We start from the raw sequence: 21,831 nt of genomic DNA on the forward strand, positions 1-21,831 counted from the left end.
GCCCGGCCAGGCCCGCGGGCCGGGCCCTGATTTTGCAAGTATGATTCCGTGATCCTTTTTCAAGTGCCGGAAAAACCAAGAATATCGAAATACCCGAGTGTTTGTAGCGTCAGTAGAACTTTTATTGAACTTTTACGAAAATTGTATAGCGGATCCGGCAAACTGTAAACCCGTTGCAAGAACTTGGATCCATCAGCCCTGACTGCTGAATGTCTATATTATTCGATTTTCCGTCTTTCGCTTTCCGCAGATTCTCTTGTTCCGCTACAGTCTTGTGGTATTTTCAGCTCAACACTGGTCTACAATAGTATTTGTAAATGATTGCAAAGTATCAAAACGTTATTAAAAGCTTTTGCCAACAGTTTAAATCCAGATAAATCCAGACTAAATCCAGTTTCCTCTCCACATTTTTCCAATCCCACACTTTCCTATTCATGTTCATTCTCGTTTCCTCTATATTTTTCCCACCAACATCCTGCTTGTCATCACCAATCACATGCTGGATTCATAGCTCTTCCCTATCTCTTCTTATTTTCCCCCCATTCAGTGTTCTTCATAATTTTCTCGTGCCGTTCTCTTCCCTATTCCGATCTTCTTCTCCCAATAATCCTCTTCTCATCTCTTGCTCCACTAATCTTCATTCATACTATCTCCCCATATCTCTTATTCCTCATTTCCCGTCTTCTTCATTTTCTTCCCTTTTTGCCTGCTCTATTCCCTATCTTCCTATTTTGTCATATTTTGCAGATGCTTCCAATCTTCTGTTAAACACACGGGCGGTACGATGCGGAAGCGAGTGCTGTGGAAAGAGTTCCTCATACTCTTCCGGATATCATTGGTCACTTCTATTCCTCCTAACGAGACTTTCAATCTCGCAAGGTACTATGAGGCACGATTAGACGTTCAACTATTGGATGACCCGAAGAAGAGAACATATTTTATAGCTGCGGAAACGGTAAGATTAAAATAAAGTGGCGTTTCTACGAACTCTTTGGTTTAGAAAGAAGAAGCTGTCAATAAATTCTCCACTATATCTTCTAACTGTTCATTGCTCAGTGGTAAGGCGTTGCATGTTTTTATTGGATTCTGATAGTTATCAGTTCAGACGTCGAAGTGTATTCTTGTAAAGAAGGAGAAAAATTTTGTGATTTTCCAAATAACCCAACCTTCAAAACGTACAAGTTCGAAGATGAATGTGAATGCTACGTAGATTCCTGTGATAGAGACTCCAACTCAACAGATTCAATGATTCTCTATCCAGGATGTTTTTGTGAACCTCGAGGTAATTTTATTTTATTGTAAATATCAAAAAAGTCAATTATCAACGTTTCAGAAATGCAGTGCGACTTTCAAGGTTCCTGTCCCCACTGGACCCAAAAAAGTGATCACGATGCATTGGTGTTCAAAACATGGCCAATGAAAAAAGAGAAGAATCCACAGCCAACGTTTGGTGAGAATTTCTGAAATTTCCGTTAATAATTTCTCTTTCCATTTCAGAACAATTCATTCAAGCTGGCGACGAACATGCTGTCCTACACCGAAAAACAGTTTCGTTATACAGCAGCAAATTCTTCCGCCAGAGTGGTTTTAATGTAAGTAGAGATTAGGAGATTAGGTAAACGTGTGATAATCAGCAGCTGATTCCAGTGCTCTCTGAATTTCAAGCATCACTTCACCCATCAATCCACGTCCTCTCGGCTTGTTGTGAAGGCTCTTATGAAAAATACCACAAAGTCATCGAAAACGTTGTATGAATATACGGAAAAACGAGAAAAAATAGCGTAAGTGGAAGTTCTAAAACAAGACAATACCAGAAGAATACACCTAGAAAAAAATTATAGGATACGGTAGCTTGAGTTCAATCGTCATTCATCATTTTTCAGGTGGGAAAATGCATTTGTAGCAATCGGATCTTACTCCGAGCCGTTCAAGATAACAATCGACTGTGAAACAGGATCGAGAAAAAAGAAGAACTACACAGAGAAAGTTTTCGCATGTGGTCTTGCCGAAATTGCATTTGAAGATTGTGCAGGTAAGCAAAAGTATCCAATCATTGAATTGTGATCGACTAAAATCCGGGCGCCCCTATTCCTTTCTACTTGCTCCATACAAAAGTTACTTTGCAGACATCAGGAACCCCAAGGAACAATGCTCTCGTGGCGATCAGTTTTTATGTACGACGAATAGAAACACAAAATGTTTGAAAGATGCACAATGTGACTTGAAAAGAGATTGTAGCGATGGATCGGATGAAATGAATTGCGGTTAGTTTGGCAGTTAACTGGAAAAACTCAAACGTGACTATTTTTAGGCTCCGTGGTTGGAACCATGTGCAACTTCGAAAGCCCTGATGGTTTCTGTGATGGATGGCTTCAGACAACAAGGATCATTGGCCCTACGCAAAAACTATTCGAGCCGACAACAGTTGCTCCGAGCAATAAAATAGAGGAAAAACCAAGTATCCTTCTCAAAAAGAGAGCACCTTCCACAAGAATTAAAGAGGCAAGGAAGGGATCTGGTCAAATGCTTGTTTACGATTATCTAGAAGTTCAAGACCTCTCTAGAAGACGTTCAGTGCTACAATCTCCGGCTTTTCCCAGAACTAATCCGGCTGCATATGATCATAATAGTCCGATGTTTGAAACGTGCACAGTAAGAAATCGACTCGGATTAGCCTCAAAGCATTAAATGTAACTTTCAGCTCCGCTTTTACGTTTGTAGTCGTGCGTATCCAAAAACCTGGGAAATCGCAATCATCTCCAAATCTGGAAATCCATTCGACAGTGGTAGAACTGTATTATACGAAGGCAAATATGATCCAAATACTGTAGCGACCATGGACAGCAATCAGTGAGTGACGGATTACAGACAAGTTTAATATAACGGTGAAATTTGCAGACCAATTTGTAAGTGGGAGCGCGTTCTCCTCACTGTTCCTAGACAGAATGCCGGATTTCGTTTGGGAATTTTCGTTGACAACCTTCACATGGAAGACGTTTTTGCAATTGATGATTTGTCTTTTAGTCCATCTTGCTTCGAAAAATGTAAGTTTGGTGTAGGTGGTCTGCTCATGAGAACTGTGTTTTCAGCTATAAACGAATCCACGTGGGAAATTCCTGATTTGACTATTTCTACTTGTGGTACTTCCGGATCTAAACAACCAGATACAGAATTATGTAAAAAGGAAAGAGAACTAGATGGGCAGACGGGACATTTTTTGAAAGAAGATGGTAGTCAAGAATGGACAGTTCCTGTTGAAGGATTCTACCGCATCGATGCATGTGGTGCTGGTGGAGGTTCCACTTCTGCGACCAATGGTGAACCAGGAGATTGCATCACTCTTCAGGTAAGATACTAAAATAGATATGTTTCTTCTGAATGTCACGTATCACAGGTACATCTGATGGAGAACATTGCTCTTCGAATGATAGTCGGTCAAGTAGGAGAGAGTGCATGCTTGATTGAACACGAAGATGAATTCCATTCCACTTCTTGCTCTAAAAACTCTGAAATCGCGAGACGAGATAATGATGGAGGAGCAGGTGGAGGTGGAGCAACTCTAATTAAAGTTGAATCAGATCAATGGAATGTGGTTATTGGTGGAGGAGCTGGAGCATCTTGGATTGATGAACACGAGGAAGAAATTGATAATGCTGGTTACGGAGCGTCTGTAATTCCAGTAGATTTTGATGAAAAGTGTAATGTGACATGTGTATCAGTGACCCAAACTGACTTCCTGGCGGAAACTCGGAATCGTTGTCCGATTGACATAAATGGGGAAAAGGATTATTCTACGGTTTATGGTGGTTTCGGAGGCGGAGGAATTTCGTGTGGTATTTTGGGTGGCGGTGGTGCTGGATACAAAGCTGGAAATCCATTTGGAAAAGGAAGAGAACGAAGTGGAACTAGCAATGTAACCGATAACTTCTCCAAGAATGTTTTGTATTTCCAATCGAACAAAGTTGAAGAGGGATATATCAAAATCAGTCAGTACTGCCCTTTTTTCAAGCAAACAATATAATTTCAGAATTTTGTCGGAAGCAGTGCGCCAAGCCATCAATATGCCGATTCCGCAAAAATTATTATGTTGAAGAATACTGTGCTTGTCCAGATGGATCTAATTTCACAGATACTCCGGATGCTTGTGGTATGATAATGTTTCTAGGCATTCCCATTTCATTTCTTGTTACAGCATGTCCCTTGGATTGTCCTGCTTCATCCACTTGTCAATATCGAAACTTCACTTTTGAGCCGTTTTGTCAATGTAACAATGGAAAGTTCCTTGATGATTTTTCAATTGAGTTTTGTGGTATGTCTGAAAATTTCATTCATAGTTGCTATGGGAATTTTTTATAGAAGAATCTCCACCCTGGACATGGTACAATTACGTATTCCTGATGTTTTTAATTTTCATGATTATTGTTTCCACTGGTATCGTTTTTTATTATCAGAAGAAGCAAAAAAAGATGTCAGAGAAGCTAGTGGAACTAAAGGAGATTAACAAGGCTCAGGCGGTGAGCTTCTGGAACGTCTTCTGATAAACATTGATACTTTCAGGATCTTTATCAAGCTGGCTTTAACTATACGGATCTCGTTTTCTGTGGTGAGAAAAGAGAAGAAGCTGTGCGAGGGTTGCCGAACATTTCGAGAGATGAAATTGCATTAGGAATAATTCTTGGAAAAGGACACTTTGGAGAAGTTTGTTATGCAGAAATTGATGGAATCAGGGTGGCCGTCAAGAAGATTTCGACGGCTTTTAAAACCAGCCAAGCTGCACAAGCAGATTTCTGTAATGAAGCGCTTTGCATGGGGTAAGATATCGTTGTTACAGAAGTAAAATGAAACAAAATTTAAAATTCCAGAACTTTCACACATGAAAATATAGTCAGTCTAATTGGAATCGATTTCGAGACTGTTCCGTTTATGCTGGCGATTGAGTTTATGGAAGGAGGAGATTTGCTGTCATTTGTGAAAGATTCGCGTCCAAATGTAAGCTGGACATGCAAGTGCTAAATTGACGTCACATGATTATTTTCAGCACCAATCTTTGAATCCATTGCATTTAAGAATGGCTGATCTGGTGGCAGTCTGTCGTGACGTGGCAGCTGGGTGTGAATGTCTGGAAGGATTCAAATATGTTCATAGAGATATCGCTGCTAGAAACATTCTGTTAACAACGAGAGGTCCTGGAAGAGTTGCCAAAATTGCAGACTTTGGAATGGCCAAGGAAATAAAAAACGAGTTAGTAAACGAACCAAGTCGTCAGTTTCATTCTAGCTAAATTTCAGTAACCTATACTATCGTGTTCATGGGCGTGCAGTGTTACCCATCAAATGGACTCCTCCAGAATCATTTATCGATGGTGTCTTCACAACACAATCTGATGTTTGGAGTTTTGGGATTCTGTGTTGGGAAGTTTTCTCTCTCGGCGTTGTACCATATCCAAATAGAAGAAATGAGGAAGTGATGTTGATGTTGACGGAAGGTGCTCGTCTGGAATACCCGTATGGAATACCAACTAAAGTATACCGGATGATGCGAGCCTGTTGGAGAACCCCTCCTGATGAGAGACCATCGTTCAAGCAAGTTGTGGAATGCCTCAGAGAGATACTCGATGATTCATCCTCCGCTGGAATGCCTTTCCCAATTCATCCAGCAGTTCGAGCAAGTTTCGCTCACTCTCAATCTACTCCAGTTTCCGTGGAGACTCCGATGACAGCAATCACTGATATCTCTCTGAACAGTACATTTACTGATGCGTCAACAGTGAAAATTTCAACTTCTCAGCAAGAAATGCAAGATCGAATGGAATGTAAGAACTTTTCGTTCAATTGAGATCAAAATTCAAAATTTCAATTTTCAGTACATGAAATGATGCTGCAAAGAGAGAAACCATACACATCAGACATGACATCATGCGTCGTGGATAGTCTCCGTAAAGATCTTGCAAGAGCTGAATATGAAACTGGAATGACATCCGTCCCTCAACCACAGTATTTGTCCCCTCAAAGCATTGATGAATCGGAACAATTGATTCCGGATAGTAACACAGTTATTGAACAGACTCCCCCGACTTCTCTAATCGATCTAAACAGATTGGCAGTACAAAATACGGTATCTGAATGAATAAATGCAGTAAACAACATCAATCATTTTCCAGGGCCCCACACTCCATCGTCCAGATTCTCTCAACTTCAACGACCCCTACAGCAGTTCGATTCCATTGTTAGAATGTCAAACCAGATAATCTACATACCTACTTGTTGATAATTTTTTTGGGTAGTCCCTCCGGGTTCTTCCATTTCCATCCCCGTTGATTGATCTCTCTTTTCTTATCATTTTGAGTATGTTTACTATACATTCCGATTCATCACATATCCACGTCCCTTTTCCATTCGGAACTAAAAAAAGCATACCCATTCTAGGTATCCTTCCGTTCAGTGAAAACTTGTAAAAAGAGATACTGATTGTCATTGTTGTATAGAAATCGAATAGATGTGTAAATAAACTGACATACTTTTTTTACTTATTCGTCACTTTTCCACTTTTCAGATATTGCTCAGATTCAAAACATATGAGTTCGCGGTTATGAGAAATCGGATATACAGATGTTTATGAACAATCTTTTGATTTCCGGGAACTCGAAAGGCTAAATATAAAGTCATACTTTACATTTTGTCACAAAAACCATATTTTAGTCGACCAGCTGAAAACTTGAAAACGTGCAGCTTATCAACTAATGACCTATTTTTGATTCGGTTCGATAATCTTGAACGTGCCGAAACATAAACACAACAGAGAAAAAAAGGGCCAATCTTCTTCTTTTTTTTCAAATCAAAAGTTCAACCAAAAGTCTGGAAGATTTTCTATAAAAAATAGGATTGCAAGAGCATTGCACAGAATTGGGTATTAGCAAATTGTTAATGGATTTTCTAATAAATAAAATACTCAAGTTAATCTTCTATTTAATTTTTTTAGAATCATCACTGAACCTCACAAGCGTATTTTTTTTAAATCTGGAATATTCCTAAAAGTAAGATCTCTGAATTTTATCCTTCCATTACTTAAAGTGTGTTCTCAGCACTAGAATTACGTTCTATTGAGAAAAAATCCTATTGAATAGTGCTAGTTTACTGCAAGATGCCAATTCTGAAAAAAAAACATATCTCTGGTCTCATATCTTACCATAACCTTCATTACTTGCTACTTACAAAAGAAGCTTTTACACTAGGATGACTGAAATCCGGTGAGCTCATAATTTTAATAAGAGTAATCTTCTTTTCTATTTTTGAAAAGAAAATGAATGAATGATGAAAATTTCTGCAAACCAAAGTTTTCCGGAAGATGAGTAATTTGAGAATCAGAAATAGTTCGTGTAATGGAATTCGAAATTTCAGAGCCGATATTTTGAAAAGAACTAGCATAGTCTAATAGAAGCCCACCCACATCGTCAGCTTTGAGCTCGATTATCTCGATTTCTGTGAAATATATCGTAATATTGTCAACCAATAAAATATTGGTGATATTGTGATAATAATTTATCAGTTTATCAATTTTTGATATTTTCAACAGGAATCGAGATAAGCGAGCTCAAATCTGAGAGGAAAGTATTAGAGGAAATACGGTAAGATCTTTGCTTTCTGTTCATAATTGAGATGTACTGTTAGAATAGCTCCCTCCGGTATACAGTTCCAAACACTGAACACAAAAAGTTCAACAATTCTAGAACTCAGACCGTACCCCTGGGTCCCTTTTTGTTTTTGGTTATATTGCTGTCCATCTTCTGGTCCCTCTATTTGCTTTTGAATTAGGTCATGTATGATCTCTGTTGGCACATTATTAAATCAGAAATCTTCCTCTTTTTGTGTTTTGATTCAATGATCTTCGTCTACTTCCGCCCGATCTATTTCCATATCATCTTCAATCAAATCTCCACAAAATCGATCGATCATCTAGAACATATGGCACATGAGACTTATAAAAGAATCAAGTACTTTGAATCTTTATATTGAATTTCTGCAAATCACATTCTGTTTTGTTCGTTCAACTTGTCATTTGTAATACATAATACAGGTGCAAACCAATATTCTGCATAATGAATGGTTCTTGATCAATGCTTCACTTTTCAGAAAATACCTTTATTCAAAGGGAGGGCATTAGATTTATTGTTGTTTTCTTGGAGTTAGTGTACGCATTCTGACGTAACGGTGTACAGTGATTAGAGTTCCCTCTGATTACAGCTATCGTCCCCGCTTATTTATTTCATCAGCCAGCCTCACCTGCTTCGCCCGCGTGGCTCAGTCGGTAGGGCCGCTGCGCCTTCAATTCTCGTCCCACAAGTTCAACTCCTCGAGAGGCTTATATGAACAAAATTTCGAGATTTTTTAAATATCCTTCCACCTTTAATAGTGCAATTCGACTTTTTATGTTATTTTTTTCCAGCAGACAGATTCTAAAGAACTATTGTCTTGCAAATTTCATTATAGCCATCTTCTTTTTTCTTTTGTCTTTTTTCGAAAATTTTCTTCCGCATCTAGAATTCAGGTTTTTTTTCAAATAAAAAAAAAACAAAAAATGAGATCTTTGAACAGAGCCACATAAACGTATCTTGCACCTTTGCACATCATTTCCGTCAGTTGGCGTTTTTCAATTTATGTGAAAAAGATAGATAGATATTACTCTCACAACTTTTGAATCATTGTTTCCGGGTGCAGTTTTTTTTTATTTTGAAATATTGTTCTCACAAGTACTGAAAATGGGTCAAGAACAAAATGAGACATAAGATCTAAAAAAATCTGTTGTAACTCTTGGACCTTTTCAAAAAAAAAAAACAAGTACGTAATAGGATTATGCAAGAATTTAGATTAGTCATTAAGAAAGTGAAAATATTTTATCTTTGATCAAAGACACCACAAAATAGATCAACAATGAAGAAGCCATTTTTGTTGTCAATAACCACATGTTCCTTTAAAATGTCTCGTTTTGAAGTGTCGGACGGGAGATAACGTAGGATTTCATTTGTAGTAAATTTACGCTAGCGTTCCATTATTTGATGGTTTTACGAATAGCTTGTCAGCGTCGTTGTACGTAGAATTTCAGCTTTGGAGGATGGTTGCTCAGCTATACATACTGACTCATTTTAAATTACATGAAAATATAATTCAAAATTTTCATCAAAATAAGACCACAGCGACCACTTTTACTGGATCAGTACAATCGAAAAAAAAAGTGTTTTTGGTGTATGTTCTGTTAAAATGTGATACGGTTTTTTCCTTGACCTTTTTGTTCCAATGACTAGTTTTCTCTGAAATTCATAATGATTCGAATCTTTGATGATCATAAAACCCGTGGTCCTTGACTTGGTTCTAGCCTGACATCACATTTTTGAAAGTAGGACTGTATTTTATATCATTCACATCTTCATCGTTTCGAAACTTGAATATGTTCTTAAAATCAGATGACGTTGAGCACACGTATGATCAACCAGGAGGCGTAGAATTCTGATTTTCTGGTTTTATGAAACTTTTTTCCCACAGGCCGGTTCTTTTTTTCTTTGCAGCTACGGGTTTTCCAAAAAAAAAAACGAGTTGCCGCTTTTAGAACACTTTTACAACCTTCTGAGAGTTCCCAGATATATAAAGTCTTTTCCATACTTGCAACAGAACGGGACGGGCGTTTTCCGAATTTTCAAAAACCGGGTATTCAATAATTTTTTTCCTGTCTCTTCACAAAATTTTTAGGTCGATTTCCTGTCAAATTTCCTGCTCACAAAAAACGATCATTAAAAAATTTTTCCCAAAAAAGTTTCTGAAATTTCTAATTTTTTCAATTTCGATAAACAACCTGGTCCGGCAAGATTCTCAGGCTGGGCACTGTTTTTTCAAGTATGTTGTTTTATATACGAACCGTATCTGATTTTCCTCTTTTGAATTTGAACACATTTAGGACTTTCCGTGGTCTGTATTCCCTTCAACATGTCATAGTTTGATTATGTAAATCATTTGTGTCCACCGGGTACAACCAATTCTCTTTTTTATCGTTACTCGTTCCCATATTGCTCATACTTTTTTGTCTGCCACACATTGAACCCTTTTATTCAAACCAATTGGCCTCATTCTAGAATAACAAAGCAGTCTCACAGAACGTCTCTGTTCCAGACAAAATAATGAGAATAGGACGATTACCATATTTTGATTGGCGACGGTTATAGAATCGTCTGACGGAATCGTAGATAGGAATGTCTGAATTTTTATTGTTGTCTGTGTCCACCTCAGGGACTCTAAATCAAAGCAGAGTTCAGTACAGTAGCTTGTTATCTTTAGAATCTTCTACATTGTATCTCATGTATTCTGATGCCACCCAGGAGTTCTCCTATTCCAAATAATGTCGTATTTTCTTGAAACAAACCATCGTGAATACCAATTAGATGTTTTTTACTACATTCCTCCAGTCTAGCCTTTATTCTTCCGTTTCCTCAGAAACTCGTCTAGTCAGTCTCTAGTCAGTATAAAACACAACTATGAGCTGAAAATATTTCTAACTTGAGTTTTACTGTTTGTTTTATTTATAGAATTTGGATTAAATTCCAAACGCGGAGGTGGAAGATTTCAAAAAACAACCCGATGCCTCCAAATATTTGTGTGTCTGTGTTTTTATTTATTTTCATTTATTTCTCGTTTTTCGGAACACGTTCTTTCGGAAAATACGGAGAAGTGTCTGGAAAGCAACCCGCATCCTTTTGTGCGTAATTTCCTCGTCTCTGGACAATGGCAAACTTTGGAGATAGCACGTCTGAAAGTTCCGGTTGTACTCTTGGAGAGTTTCGGCTCTTTAGAAATGCATCTTAACCATAGCTATGAGAGTCGGTGGCTCTATATATTCTTGATTCAAGATTCAGATGAATCCCTGGACCCTATATTGTACTTCACAAAGTCTGTTCCATCCAATAAAACACAATTCCAGGAGTCCAGAAAATTTCAATTTGATTTGTGTTTTGAATTTATTTGCACTCTAATTGAACCAGAATTCTGATACTCTGTAAAATTTCCTATCACTTGTTTTTAGTATATTTGAGAGGTCCCAAAAAGAGATAATTTATTATTGTAACTATTTTTGTTCGTGTCAAGAGTGCATATACTTTTTTACCCACGCTAGATTATCCTGTTTTCCCGAGAATACGGAAAAAATATATAACGGGAATGAATTGTTGACAAGTCTTTCAGGATTCAATGACTTCCTTATTCCGTTTTTTTTTTACTACTCTCGTCTGCTAGTGTTTTTTTTGTTTCTCAAACTCGTGAAAGCCGGTGGTGTGAAGATTGGACCCTCGTCTATTTCAAACATCCATAGATGGGCTTGTTTGGCCTCAAAGAAAACCCAATTTTTTTCTAGAGATCTGACGATTCCTTAGAATTTTTAATATTAAAACCTTAGTCTCTGGAGGTCTTACTCATTTATGAATTTCCAAGATACTACGCATTTTGAAAACTTCTGATTTCATTTCTTGGAAGCCGAGATAGATTGTTTCCCTTGCATATATAATATCTTCTTTAAGGTCTTTCACAAATTAGCTTCACTTTCAAAAAGTCACGTCTTCAAAGCGTCTCAAGTGTTTTCCGGAAGCTGTTTTGTTCCTTGTGTAAACAGAGCCAATTAAGATTCGAACTTTGGAATGATCAAATACATAACCCCTTTTTTACTGTTCTCTTGTGATAAACTTTGCTATTATTTCCATTCATTTCAATTATACAATTGCTCTTTTCCGTTTCAGTAATTAGCCCAATTTTCAAAAATATTTATAACATCTCCTTCTCATGAACTGATGATAGATTCTGAATAATTGTACTCTTTTCTGGAGTTTTGGATTCTTTTCCTTGCAAAAAAGAAAATCATCGAATGATTTTAACAATTAATTTGTGAAAATCTGTCAAGGAATTTCTCTTTGCAAAATCATTTCGAAAGTACTGAACATATTGAGATGAGATTAACCATTGGAGATACCAAAGTACATGGATAATCCGAGAGTTTATATCCCTCCTACACTCCCCTAACTCCGACTTATTTACATTTTTCGTTGATTCTGTTGTGATGCATTCTCCTCATAAATAATGAGCTTTTTTCGTTGTTTTTTCTGGTTCATCTTTGCATTCTTCCCAGGTTTTCATTAATGCCAAAAATATCCATTCATTGTGTAGGTGTTTGACTTTTTGTTACCTCTTTGGTTTATAATTAACTCGAAAAAAGGTTTCAGCTGCCATAGAGTTCATCTTGTGCTCGAAGTCTACATTCTGAGTACTCCGGAAAAATGTGTTTTGTTTTAAAAATCTGAACCATCACCTTTTTTGAGTTCTGGAACGACAGAACATTGATTCTCGCTCAAAATGTTTCAATTCACCTTCAGAACTAGTGTTTAGTCATTTTCCATGCTCGTGATTTCCAAAAATAAATCATAACGGACGAAAACCCAAGACTTCGGAATGGCCTTTTCAGACTTTTTAGAAATGTCGAAAATTCCGAGTTTAAACATTTATAAATCTCGGAATTCCGGAATTCCACTTCCCCATCACAAAAGCACGAAAAATTGACAAAAAGATTACAGTATTCCAAAAAGCTCTGATTCTGAAAAAAATCAGAAATACTCCAACCGGAATTTCATTTCGATTCTTTTGATGAGTTATTCCGAAAATGCTAGGAATTTTCGTAATTCCGAACTCGGTTCCGAGCATCCCTGCTTCTAGACCTAGGCCCGATTAATGATTTAAACCTGAAAACTTGAAAATCCTAAATCATTCTTTGGACAAATCAACAATAGATCTTTTAATGATCAAGCCTGAACGCAAAACTCGTTAACCCGGCAATTCGTAAAACTATCAATCCAGATATTTCACACACTTTCTAAACATTCTTTTCCTATCAAAATTGCTCCTAATGGAACGTGATTTTACTATAAGTACCAAGTGGTCTCCAGTCTATAGTCTCCAGTGGTGTCACAAAAACACTTATATTATTCTAGAATAGAATGGATTTATATATTAATCCTTGCAGTCGGAAAAGTGATATCTGGTAGGCGGAAGCTTCTTTCTCTCATAAACAATAGAGACAGACTACAATCGAGCATAAAACGTGATGAATGAAGAAGAAAAAATGAAACATCAAATGTGTTAACTGCAGTTAACATTACTCTCTGCTAGAAAGCTAGAAATGATCCCCACAATTATTTTTCCTGCAGCAACGAAAATTGTCGTCATTTTTTCTTCTATATGTCTATTTTTTTGGTCTTGCCCTGATTTTTAAAGAAAGTGATTCTTGATTCACGTGCTACTCGTTTCCGATTCCTAAGTAGTGTTTCTTCTTTTTTTTCAAATTGGGTCTCCAGCTAAGAGTTCCGTCAAAACAAGTATGTCTCATCATTCATGTGTGTTTACTCCTTTATTGGCTTGCCCTCCTGGATTCTGGAAGCATCTAAAAGATCAAAGAAAGTGAACGATGCTGTTTTCGACTTTCTTGTAGTGGACTTGCACTGTCTGTTTGCTTACAAAAGTAATACTGACCGAAAAAGCCCCAAAATGATGTTAATTAAATGGATTCCGGGATCTACACATATACATACCGCTAGCCACTGTTCATTAGCAATTTTTTTTGTTTTCCCCTCTACCAGGATTTCTATCTTTTGGTTCATAAAAAATTCACCTTTTCAGGAAAAAATCAGAACCAATGTTTTAATGCAAAATCACACATAAAATATTCACGAGTCTCCGGACAAAGTTTGAAATTCCAGGTTAACAAGAATTTTGAGAAATATGTTAACTTACAAGGGAAGGGTTTTTAGACAATGGTTGAGAATTTGCTCAAAATTTGCATACACATAGTTTAAGACATGCTCTATACGATGACGAAAAAATTTTTAACCCGTTCTCACTCCCAGGCCGAAAAACTTTGTCTGAAAATTCGGGCCGATTTCGGTGCGCTGGGGATTTCGGCTTCCCCTTCCCTCCTCTACCAATTCCGATTCCAAGTTTGCCCCCCTAGGAACTATATGACACTTTTTGATTAATTTCAAAAGTTTTCAAAGAAAAAAAAAAGATTTCATGAGAGTTTGAGGAAAAAATAGATAATGGTCTTTTCGACCGGTTCTTACATCCTCGTATCGTTAAAAACGAACATTTCAGTCTCTGAAAGTTGCTCAATTTTGCTCTTTTTGAGGTGGAGTACTGTCAAATCGATCACATACAAGATTCGAACCTATTTCTATAGGTTTCAGTTAAGTTCAAGCGATATTTCAGAAATTAGGGACTGTCAAAGTTCTGACGACAATCAGATTTTGGAGATTATTTATACTTGTAATCCGGGCCTTTGCCGGGCCTTCGCGGGCCCTGCCATAATTTCTTTCAAAATCCATATTTTCGAACCAACTAAATCAGGTATGATAGAGCTCCACGAGTACTACAAAACGATATGATTTGAAATATTGTATCTTATCTATGAACAAAGTTACAGATCATAAAGTGGCTTTTCTCGCAGGGCCCGGCAGGGGCCTGCTTTTTCCTGCTCTTTTTGCTCTGTGACTCTGTTCATAGACAAGATACAGTATTCCAAATAATACCGTTTTGTAGTACTCGTGGAGCTCTATCATATCTGATTGAGTTGGTTCGAAAACATTGCTTCTGAAAGAAGTTATGGCAGGGCCCGCGAAGGCCCGGAGTACAAGTATGAGATTTTTTCCAAAGACAACATTGGGCTGAAAAAATTTGTCAGAATGCTATTTTTATCGGTTCTGAATAATTGGAACGTTTTTTCGCCCTTTTCAAAAAAACTTTCAAAAAATCATTTTCAAATTGTGGGGGACCCCATGATGATTTTTTTCAAAATTTTTCAAAAAAAATTTTTTTTTGAAAATGTTTAAAAGTTACTTTAGAAGATAGAAAAATGTCCAAAAATGAGTTTCGCACTCAAGCAAATCCTGAAAAACTAATTTTTAACCTCGAAAAATGCATGTTTTTGGCCAAAATTTAGTACCAAAAGCACTTTCAGAGGCCATATTTCGGCTTCTTTTGAGAACGGCCTAAAAATTTTTTTGGATTCGGATTCAGCATGTTCGAAAATACCTTTGTACAAATTTTGAGCACATTCTCAACCGTTGTCTGAAAAACCTTCCCTTGTTAGAAATTCATGGTTTAGATTTGCAATTCACAATATTTTATAATCCAAAATAGAATCTAGTTGTTAGTTAGTTTTATAAAGAGATCTACCGTCAGGAAAATATAAAAAATTAATTCACATTAGAAGTTCCCACCATGGTGTAATAACATCAACGTGTCTAGATTGCCTTCGTCGGATTAATACGTAAGGCGGAAGTCGTCCAAGATTTCTGACATCCGGACAAACATATCTATAAGCTAAAGATTGCTGATTATCAGTTTCGTTCACCGAAAAGACTGCTTAGAAAATGATTATCCGTCATCGAAATATACTTAAATCAACTTATATACTTCCTTCTAAATTCTGAAGATGTGTCTTTGGGGAATTCCACCTTTTCTATTTCTCTTTCTCATTTTATCAACTACTCTCATCTCTTTTCCTACTTTTCTCTTTTCTTTTTTTGCAAAAGAACACGTTCCAAATATCTAGTTGAATTCAGGTGTCACTCATCCCCTTTCTTGGAAATACCTGAATTAGAAGGGCCCGAACTTTGAACTTTGAGCCAATACATCTCGGTACCTGTCAAAGATATGCAAGAGCTGTCAACTGATTAATTGGTTATGATAATATCACATACATTTTATCAGTTGCCACATTCCTGATATCTTGCACAGGAGCCAAGAAAAATTAGCTCAAATTTGACAGTGTCGGAGCAACAGGTTTAACGGTAGCTAGTTTCCTAAGCCATTTGAAACTCTTTTTGATCTCCCTATTTTTTGTTTGCTAGATGTCCGTATTAAAAGAACATTTCAATAAACATACACCAATTACCGTAAAACCTCTAATAGAACGACACTCTTTTGAAAGATATCAAAAAGTGGTTAAGTAGTAAAATGATTATCAGAATATCAGCAACATTTTACTAGTTAGCCACTTTTTGATATCTTTCACAGAAAATGAGATATATAGGCTCAAAGTGGACGATCCGGGTGTCGTTCTATTAGAGGTTTTACGGTACTTTAAGTTTCTTCTTCTCAATCCATCACGTCAGAACACATTCTATCTCATTACTTCTTCTTCGTTTCCCCTTCATGGGCGGTTCCTTACTTCTTTGACTTCTAATCTTCCGGCAGCAGCTGATTCCGTATTTATTCGAAATAATACCTCTAGTGTTCCTTATACCTACTTAAAGCTTATTATTTTCAGATTTTCAGATTTTTCTTGCAGTCTTTTAATATTTTTTTAAAATAAACAATACTGTAAAATCTGTAATAAAAGAGCCACTTGCCTTTTAACTTTGAGCCAGCTTTTCTCGGTTCCGGTCCAAGATATAAAAAGTTATTAACTGATAAATTGTTTATCATAATACCACAAACATTTTATCAGTTGACACAGTTTTGATATCTTGCATAGGAGCCGAGATAAATTAGCTCAAACTTGACAGTTTGGGGACCTTCTATTACAGGTTTCCCGGTATGGTTGCTTCTGAATTAATTTTCTTCTCTTTCCAACTTTTAAAAATTGTGTTTACATAGAATTCGAATTTCAGACTGAATTTTTATAATGGTACTTGACACATCTTGGAATCGAACAACGATAGAATTCGGGCATCGAGTGAGTTTTTCGTTTATTTTATCTAGGAAAAAACAAACAGAGAACTTTTCTGAACCTGAAAAAGAAGATAACCTATTCCAGGGAGTCACACCAGTCCACGTGGCAGCACTTTTTATGGGAACCATCAACTGTCTTCTGAATGGTCTCATCTGGACAGCCTTCCGAAAATCTCCACAGCTACTCACAAAACATCATCTCTACTTGTTTTATGCATTTGCGGTTACAAATTTTTTCACAGGTACGGTATCTGAGGTACCTAATCTTGTTTTGAGAAGATTTTATAAGCAGGATATGTTTTCTTCGTAACTCCAGGAAATCTGAAGATCTTTGTTTTGCTATGTTCTCTTTTGTGACAGCTTTCTATACATAGGCATTTGTAGTTTGTAGTTTCTTTCAGCTTTGCAAAAAATACTATTTCCAGGATTCTTCACAATACCAACCTACCTAAATCTCTTCCTTCGGAACAATCTGAACTGCCCTAGATGGTCCATTCTCATTGGATCAAGTTTCGAAATCGGACTCGACAAGATCCGCCATATCGTTACACTTTCAATTGCCGGAGAGCGAATTTACGCATTGTTTTGGCCATCTGAATACTTTTTCCTAGATCACAAAATGGCAAGTTCTGCCCTGGGGAACAACAATAAATTGTTCTATTTTCAGATTTCGCTTAAAATCTGTGCTATTTCTGTCATTTGGGGCGTGGCTGACATGGTATGGCTGATATTTGAAGACGACATATATATGGTGAGTCTGAAAACATTCTAAAATGGGAAACGAACAAAGAATAGCCTTCGCAACATATGTATATTTGTAGTTAATGTTAATGTCAGAGACTGAATCAGATTCGTTGCGTCAGGAACAATTGACAAGGGGTAAACAGGTGAAAAGGGAGAATTCTATGAATAATCAGAGCAATTTCATGAGTATTCCTGGCTACGAAACAGAAAAGATGTGAATCAGAACTATCGACTTGTAGACTTCAGAAGTTGATGGGGTGTTCGGCATTTGGACGGATATTGTTCAGGTTCTGGTCGGAAGTTGCCCAAGAACGGCTGTATAGCGGGCCATGGTCAGATTTTTGTCGGAAGTTAAAAATTGAAAACTACTAGATCGGACATCAGTTGTTCGGGGTTATGAATGGAGAGCGGTGCCTGAAGTATGAAGTATCTCGAAAATTCTTATAATAGATCCGAATCCACTGTGTCACCACATCTTCATCTGGCCCTACCTTCCATCTTTACTTTCTACTATCCACAATTTTCTTCGGCGTCCTCCTATCTCTAGCCTATTTTCTATTCATCTGCAAGTTGTTCGTACTTCGAGAAACAAGAGTTATCAATGTCAAAAAGCGAACCCGTGAAAATTTCCAGCAGGTATTTCCGGTACTTTTTCTTTCTTCCAGTCATCATTAATTTTAGGTCAACTCATTGACAGTTGTTGTGATTCTTCTAGTTGTAATATTCAATGTTCTGCCAAGTCTTCTATATCTATATGACATGATAATCGGAGAAGTTCACTTCATGAAATGGGGACCAATTATCACAATCGGATACCATTGTTACGGAACTCTCTCGTTTTTCTTTTACAATTGTCGACATCGAGAGATTCGTGCAGCGTTAAAGTGAGACATCTACAAATAATTATGATGTCATTTATTCTCAATTTTCAGCAAAATTGAGTTCATTCGGGACTTCATCAACTGCGACAAAACTCCGAAGAGCAACTCAAAAAGCATAGATGCAAGTGGAAAATTCAGTGATCTCGTGAAAGGAGTTCCCAAAATGGTAAGGAAACTTTGAAGTTAAATATCTGGATTCATTGATTTTTCAGGTGACATCCAAACTAGGAACATCGAAGCCATCCATCGTCATCGTCATGGACAGTAATGACAACGACAGCGAGATATTTCTCTGATTCTCAAACATCACATTACCATTTTGTTATTTTTTTCATTGAATACAAACAAAAATATTTATGTTTTCTCTGGCCTTTTTCTCTTTTCCTTCCCTTCCAATCACCTCATCTGATCTCGTTTGTGATTATCTGATTGTTTCTCATTTTGACCATCCTCGGGTTTCACTCTTTTTCTTCTCATTTCTTGTCCATATCTCGCTGTTTCAGCCGCTCTAAGTTTTCAATAAAATCATTGTTGTGTGTAAAGTGAAAGGAACAAAAAAAAAAGATAAAAGACAGGTCATTTGTCTTGTGTCATTTGGCTACTCACATTCAACTTTTTCTATATCGAGAAGTCAGTCATGCGCCAAACTTCAACGACGACGATCTTACTTTTTGTTCTTCTTTTTGGAATCGTCATTTCCCAAAAGAAGAATCCATGGAATGCTGAAACGGCAGACCAGCGACTCGATGATGTGATAAGTAACGAATTCAAGGTAAATAGTGGAAAAATGAGATTTCTATCTAAAATGACAAACTCAGGCTAGAGATTCGAATAAGGATGGAAAAGTGACACCGAAAGAAATTCGCGAGTATTATGAAAAACATCCCAATAAAATGAGCAAAGAAGGATTGGAATTTATTGACAGAAATTTCAATAAAAATGGAGCAGCAGTTGATTTGGAAGGTAAGGATCTTTATACGTTATTTTATTTTCTGGAAACTTCCCAAATGTTCAGGTTATCGGAAACTGATAAAGGACTGGCTGACGGAGAAGGGAAGCGTCGAGAAGATTCTCGTCGGAGTGTTTGGCAACAAAACGGACCACGTCCCATCGACAAATGTTTGGCGTAAAACGACAGTTGCACCATGATGCCAGAATTTTTATGAAACAAGATTAAAACCGTACATGCTAAAATAAAATAAATTTGAAGACCCCAATAAATTAATATCTTTCTGAGAAAACCCTTATGGATTGTACCAGTCGAGGAAAAGAAGAGTGAAAGTTAGAACAACGATGCAGAAGAGGAACCAGACGCGTTGGAAAGCCGAGTTGGTGATTGCTTTACGAATCCATTCGTTTCCATCGATGAGGTTTTCTGACGTGTGCAATGCCAGATCGTTGATCAAATCGATGTCTCGCTCTTGGTCCATGATCTGAAAAATGATTTTATTAAGAAAATCAATTCACAGTTCTTAGTAAGAAGAACCTTACCTTCTCCGAGAAAACTGAAGCCAATGATTGGATTTCTGAAATTTGTTGCTCCAGCTTCTCAATTTCATCATCACGATCCGCTTTGACGAATTCTTCCTTGATGATTGCTGTTTGTTGTTGAAACTGCTCGTTGAACTGTTCTCCCTGCTCACTCTTCCATCGTTCGTAACTCTCACGTAACTCATCTTGTTCCGATCCAGCAACCAGACGACGTCTGTTTCGAACAGATTCGTTGAAGAGAATAGATGAGCAATCACGACTTTCTTCAGGCTTTTCTTTCGGCTTTTCTTTTGGAACTTCTTTAAACTGAAAACCATCAATATCACCCCATCCATCATCGTCGTTATCGTTCACTATCTTGGCACTGGTAATCTCTTCAACCATATCAAAATCTTGGTCGACTTGTTCTTCCTTTGGTGGCTTGAACTGAAGACAAGGATACTTCAGTGATAACTCTTTCAACTTTCCAATCAGTTTTGCTGAAAATGATTTGCTAAAAAAACTAGAATTATCAAACACATCGATTACGGTTGTATTCAAAATCAGATCCGAAAAGAAGCTCGTCAAGTCCATTAAGGTATTTGAAGGCATGCCCGTCTTGCTTCGCAGTTTTCACCTCGTCGGCAAGTGAGCGATTCTTGACTTGCAGTCTTTTCAGGTGCTCCTTTCTGAAAAATCATGACTTGATTTATAACTCTTCATTTGTAAATTACTTCAATAGAGACACAAGATCCACAGTCTCTTTCAAAAATACTCTCAATCCCTCTTGCACTCGTGTGAGATGTCCTCTTTCAGATGCATTCCGTAGACCGTCACTGCTATGTACACGCTTCCCGAGTTGATTGATGAACGATTCGAATTGCGATAACTTCTGAAGGAAAAACATTAAAGGGGTTTTAGAGAAGACTTTTGTAACAAACCACTTTGACATCTGCATCAAAGCATTCTCGTTCTTCGGAACTCATTTTTGAGTAGGCCGGAGTGGCGAAGATGTAGTCTTGGGAGCGGTCCTCAAGCATTTTACGGAAAAGATACATCTCAGTGGCGAATGGATGAACTACATTCGATATATTCGTGTAGGCAGAAGACGGGCGGTTTTCATCTCGACGAGATACTCCTGGAAGTACGAGGTGGAATCGAGGTGTTTTCTATTTTTCTGGTATCGGTGGCTGAAGGTCCCAAAACGATAATTACCATAATTTTGATGAATTTTATATGCATCGCTGTCTGAGAAAAAAGGTTGAGACACAGAGAAAGAATGACTGCGTCTCCACCATGTGCTATTCAAGCTCGCCGCTTCGAGATTCCTACTGTATTCAGACTGCAAAAAATACTCTAACCTTCTTTTTTTCAGACAGAAATAATATACCTATTTTCTCGTTTTTCCCTTCTTTTTTGTCGAGCTTTTTTTATTTATCCCTAACCAGGTCGGAAAAAAGAATATTTGACAGTGAAATAATTGCCTGAAAACGCACGAAGATCGAAAATTAATTCGGAAAATAGAAATATTTTTAGGTTACGGTAGTTGTCGTTGTAGGACCTTTGGCCACAACCACCGGTGTTTCTCTTTCACAGCTCCGATTTTATGTGCCTAGTCCATGTTATCCAGATAATCTTACCCGGCTTCTCATTATGTCTTCTAATATGTTTCTGTTCAATCGATGTAGCGAGTGTTTTGAACTGTTCCGAACGATCGGAATATGGCGGTCGGTCTATGGCCATCCTGGAGATGATTGGAGTTTTGAATTTCGAAAATTCTCTTTTTTCAAATAGTTTCACCTTGGCTATCTACAATTATATCTCTCCGTTTTTTTTTCTGTTTCGGCTATCAACACCATTTTATTCGCATCTAATGTGAAATTTCCGGGGAATGAGAAGGCATGACGTTAGTCTGAGAATAGAAATATTCCATGAAAAACATATACATGCTCGACGAAAGACGACGCGGATAAGCTCATGTGGATGGA

The 21,831-nt window shown here is 37.3% G+C and overlaps 4 protein-coding genes across 4 annotated transcripts in view; 3 read left to right on the forward strand and 1 right to left on the reverse strand.

The window, feature by feature from the left end:
- Cbr-scd-2 overlaps positions 1-6,247 on the forward strand; it is a gene marked incomplete at both ends in the record, with an annotated part of 7,982 nt that extends 1,735 nt beyond the window's left edge. Inside the window, 22 exons of the mRNA XM_002637248.1 lie at positions 748-955; positions 1,001-1,058; positions 1,106-1,282; positions 1,334-1,450; positions 1,498-1,592; positions 1,648-1,781; positions 1,884-2,032; positions 2,127-2,264; positions 2,312-2,652; positions 2,702-2,850; positions 2,899-3,044; positions 3,090-3,346; positions 3,395-3,986; positions 4,028-4,147; positions 4,193-4,309; positions 4,357-4,514; positions 4,558-4,811; positions 4,863-4,989; positions 5,039-5,241; positions 5,289-5,812; positions 5,864-6,114; positions 6,161-6,247. Of these exons, the coding sequence (XP_002637294.1) occupies positions 748-955; positions 1,001-1,058; positions 1,106-1,282; positions 1,334-1,450; positions 1,498-1,592; positions 1,648-1,781; positions 1,884-2,032; positions 2,127-2,264; positions 2,312-2,652; positions 2,702-2,850; positions 2,899-3,044; positions 3,090-3,346; positions 3,395-3,986; positions 4,028-4,147; positions 4,193-4,309; positions 4,357-4,514; positions 4,558-4,811; positions 4,863-4,989; positions 5,039-5,241; positions 5,289-5,812; positions 5,864-6,114; positions 6,161-6,247 (4,402 nt within the window). The remainder of the gene's footprint in view (positions 1-747; positions 956-1,000; positions 1,059-1,105; positions 1,283-1,333; positions 1,451-1,497; positions 1,593-1,647; positions 1,782-1,883; positions 2,033-2,126; positions 2,265-2,311; positions 2,653-2,701; positions 2,851-2,898; positions 3,045-3,089; positions 3,347-3,394; positions 3,987-4,027; positions 4,148-4,192; positions 4,310-4,356; positions 4,515-4,557; positions 4,812-4,862; positions 4,990-5,038; positions 5,242-5,288; positions 5,813-5,863; positions 6,115-6,160) is intronic.
- Positions 6,248-16,701: 10,454 nt separating this feature from the next.
- On the forward strand, positions 16,702-18,669 carry CBG18983 (the record flags this gene model as incomplete). Its single annotated transcript, XM_045237821.1, has 7 exons — positions 16,702-16,752; positions 16,834-16,990; positions 17,174-17,499; positions 17,943-18,128; positions 18,174-18,376; positions 18,425-18,539; positions 18,586-18,669. The coding sequence occupies 7 exons, from the start codon at positions 16,702-16,704 to the stop codon at positions 18,667-18,669; spliced, it is 1,122 nt and encodes a 373-aa protein (XP_045096628.1).
- A 341-nt stretch (positions 18,670-19,010) lies between these two features.
- CBG18984 lies at positions 19,011-19,522 on the forward strand (the record flags this gene model as incomplete). Its single annotated transcript, XM_002637250.1, has 3 exons — positions 19,011-19,145; positions 19,192-19,336; positions 19,389-19,522. The coding sequence occupies 3 exons, from the start codon at positions 19,011-19,013 to the stop codon at positions 19,520-19,522; spliced, it is 414 nt and encodes a 137-aa protein (XP_002637296.1).
- Positions 19,523-19,617: 95 nt separating this feature from the next.
- Positions 19,618-21,586, reverse strand: Cbr-syx-18 (the record flags this gene model as incomplete). Its single annotated transcript, XM_002637251.1, has 6 exons — positions 19,618-19,806; positions 19,865-20,343; positions 20,393-20,532; positions 20,578-20,735; positions 20,785-20,981; positions 21,484-21,586. The coding sequence occupies 6 exons, from the start codon at positions 21,584-21,586 to the stop codon at positions 19,618-19,620; spliced, it is 1,266 nt and encodes a 421-aa protein (XP_002637297.1).
- Positions 21,587-21,831: the final 245 nt, after the last annotated feature.

Source organism: Caenorhabditis briggsae (assembly GCF_000004555.2).
Source record: "Caenorhabditis briggsae complete genome, chrV, whole genome shotgun sequence".
NCBI lineage: Eukaryota > Metazoa > Nematoda > Chromadorea > Rhabditida > Rhabditidae > Caenorhabditis > Caenorhabditis briggsae.